This window comes from Ceratina calcarata, unplaced genomic scaffold (genome assembly GCF_001652005.2).
Source record: "Ceratina calcarata isolate Rehan_Ccalc_2016 unplaced genomic scaffold, ASM165200v1 scaffold193.2, whole genome shotgun sequence".
Classification (NCBI taxonomy): Eukaryota; Metazoa; Arthropoda; class Insecta; order Hymenoptera; family Apidae; genus Ceratina; species Ceratina calcarata.
The window spans coordinates 1-499 of NW_017140831.1; the positions used below are offsets into that span (position 1 = coordinate 1).

General features: G+C 37.9%; 1 protein-coding gene across 1 annotated transcript in view; it reads right to left on the bottom strand.

Annotated features, from left to right (window-relative positions):
- Positions 1–79: 79 nt before the first annotated feature.
- The window catches only part of LOC108621998 (uncharacterized), a gene marked incomplete at its 3' end in the record, with an annotated part of 3,097 nt that continues 2,677 nt past the window's right edge, over positions 80–499 (bottom strand). The window contains exon 2 of the mRNA XM_018019625.2: positions 80–494. Within this exon, the coding sequence (XP_017875114.2) occupies positions 80–494 (415 nt within the window). The remainder of the gene's footprint in view (positions 495–499) is intronic.

Here is a 499-nt window from a genome sequence, read left to right on the forward strand (position 1 = left end):
GAAAAACAATATAAAAAGTTTGTAGATTATTCTATCTAATTTTACTTAAATCATAAAATTATTTTCTCTGTTAATTATTAATTTATTACAATTTAAAAAGAAGAGAAATACTGGCGGTACCTGCCATCGAAAGTTCTTGAAGAACCTCTTTTCGGAACGCGGTTTCATCGTCCCCTCAGATGTTTTAAATATCAACTCTTCTAAACTCACTCCAGGAGCCAGCACACTTGAGTTCCCATTCTTATAATCACTGATCCCTGCTTCTTCATATTGTTCCGGTGTCGTTTCATTTTCCATTAACTTCAATGTAACCATTGTCGTTTTATCACTTCCCCTCGAAGGAAGTTCGTTAGTTCGGCTAGTGGAGTTTGTCAATGTCTCCATCGTTGAGGTAGGTATCGACCACTTCTGCGAAGCTGTTGTGCGGAATGTCTCTAGGGTTGTTTTTAACAATTCCGGGGTGGTCTGTAAATGCTGCGTGCTGGTTGTTGAATCTATA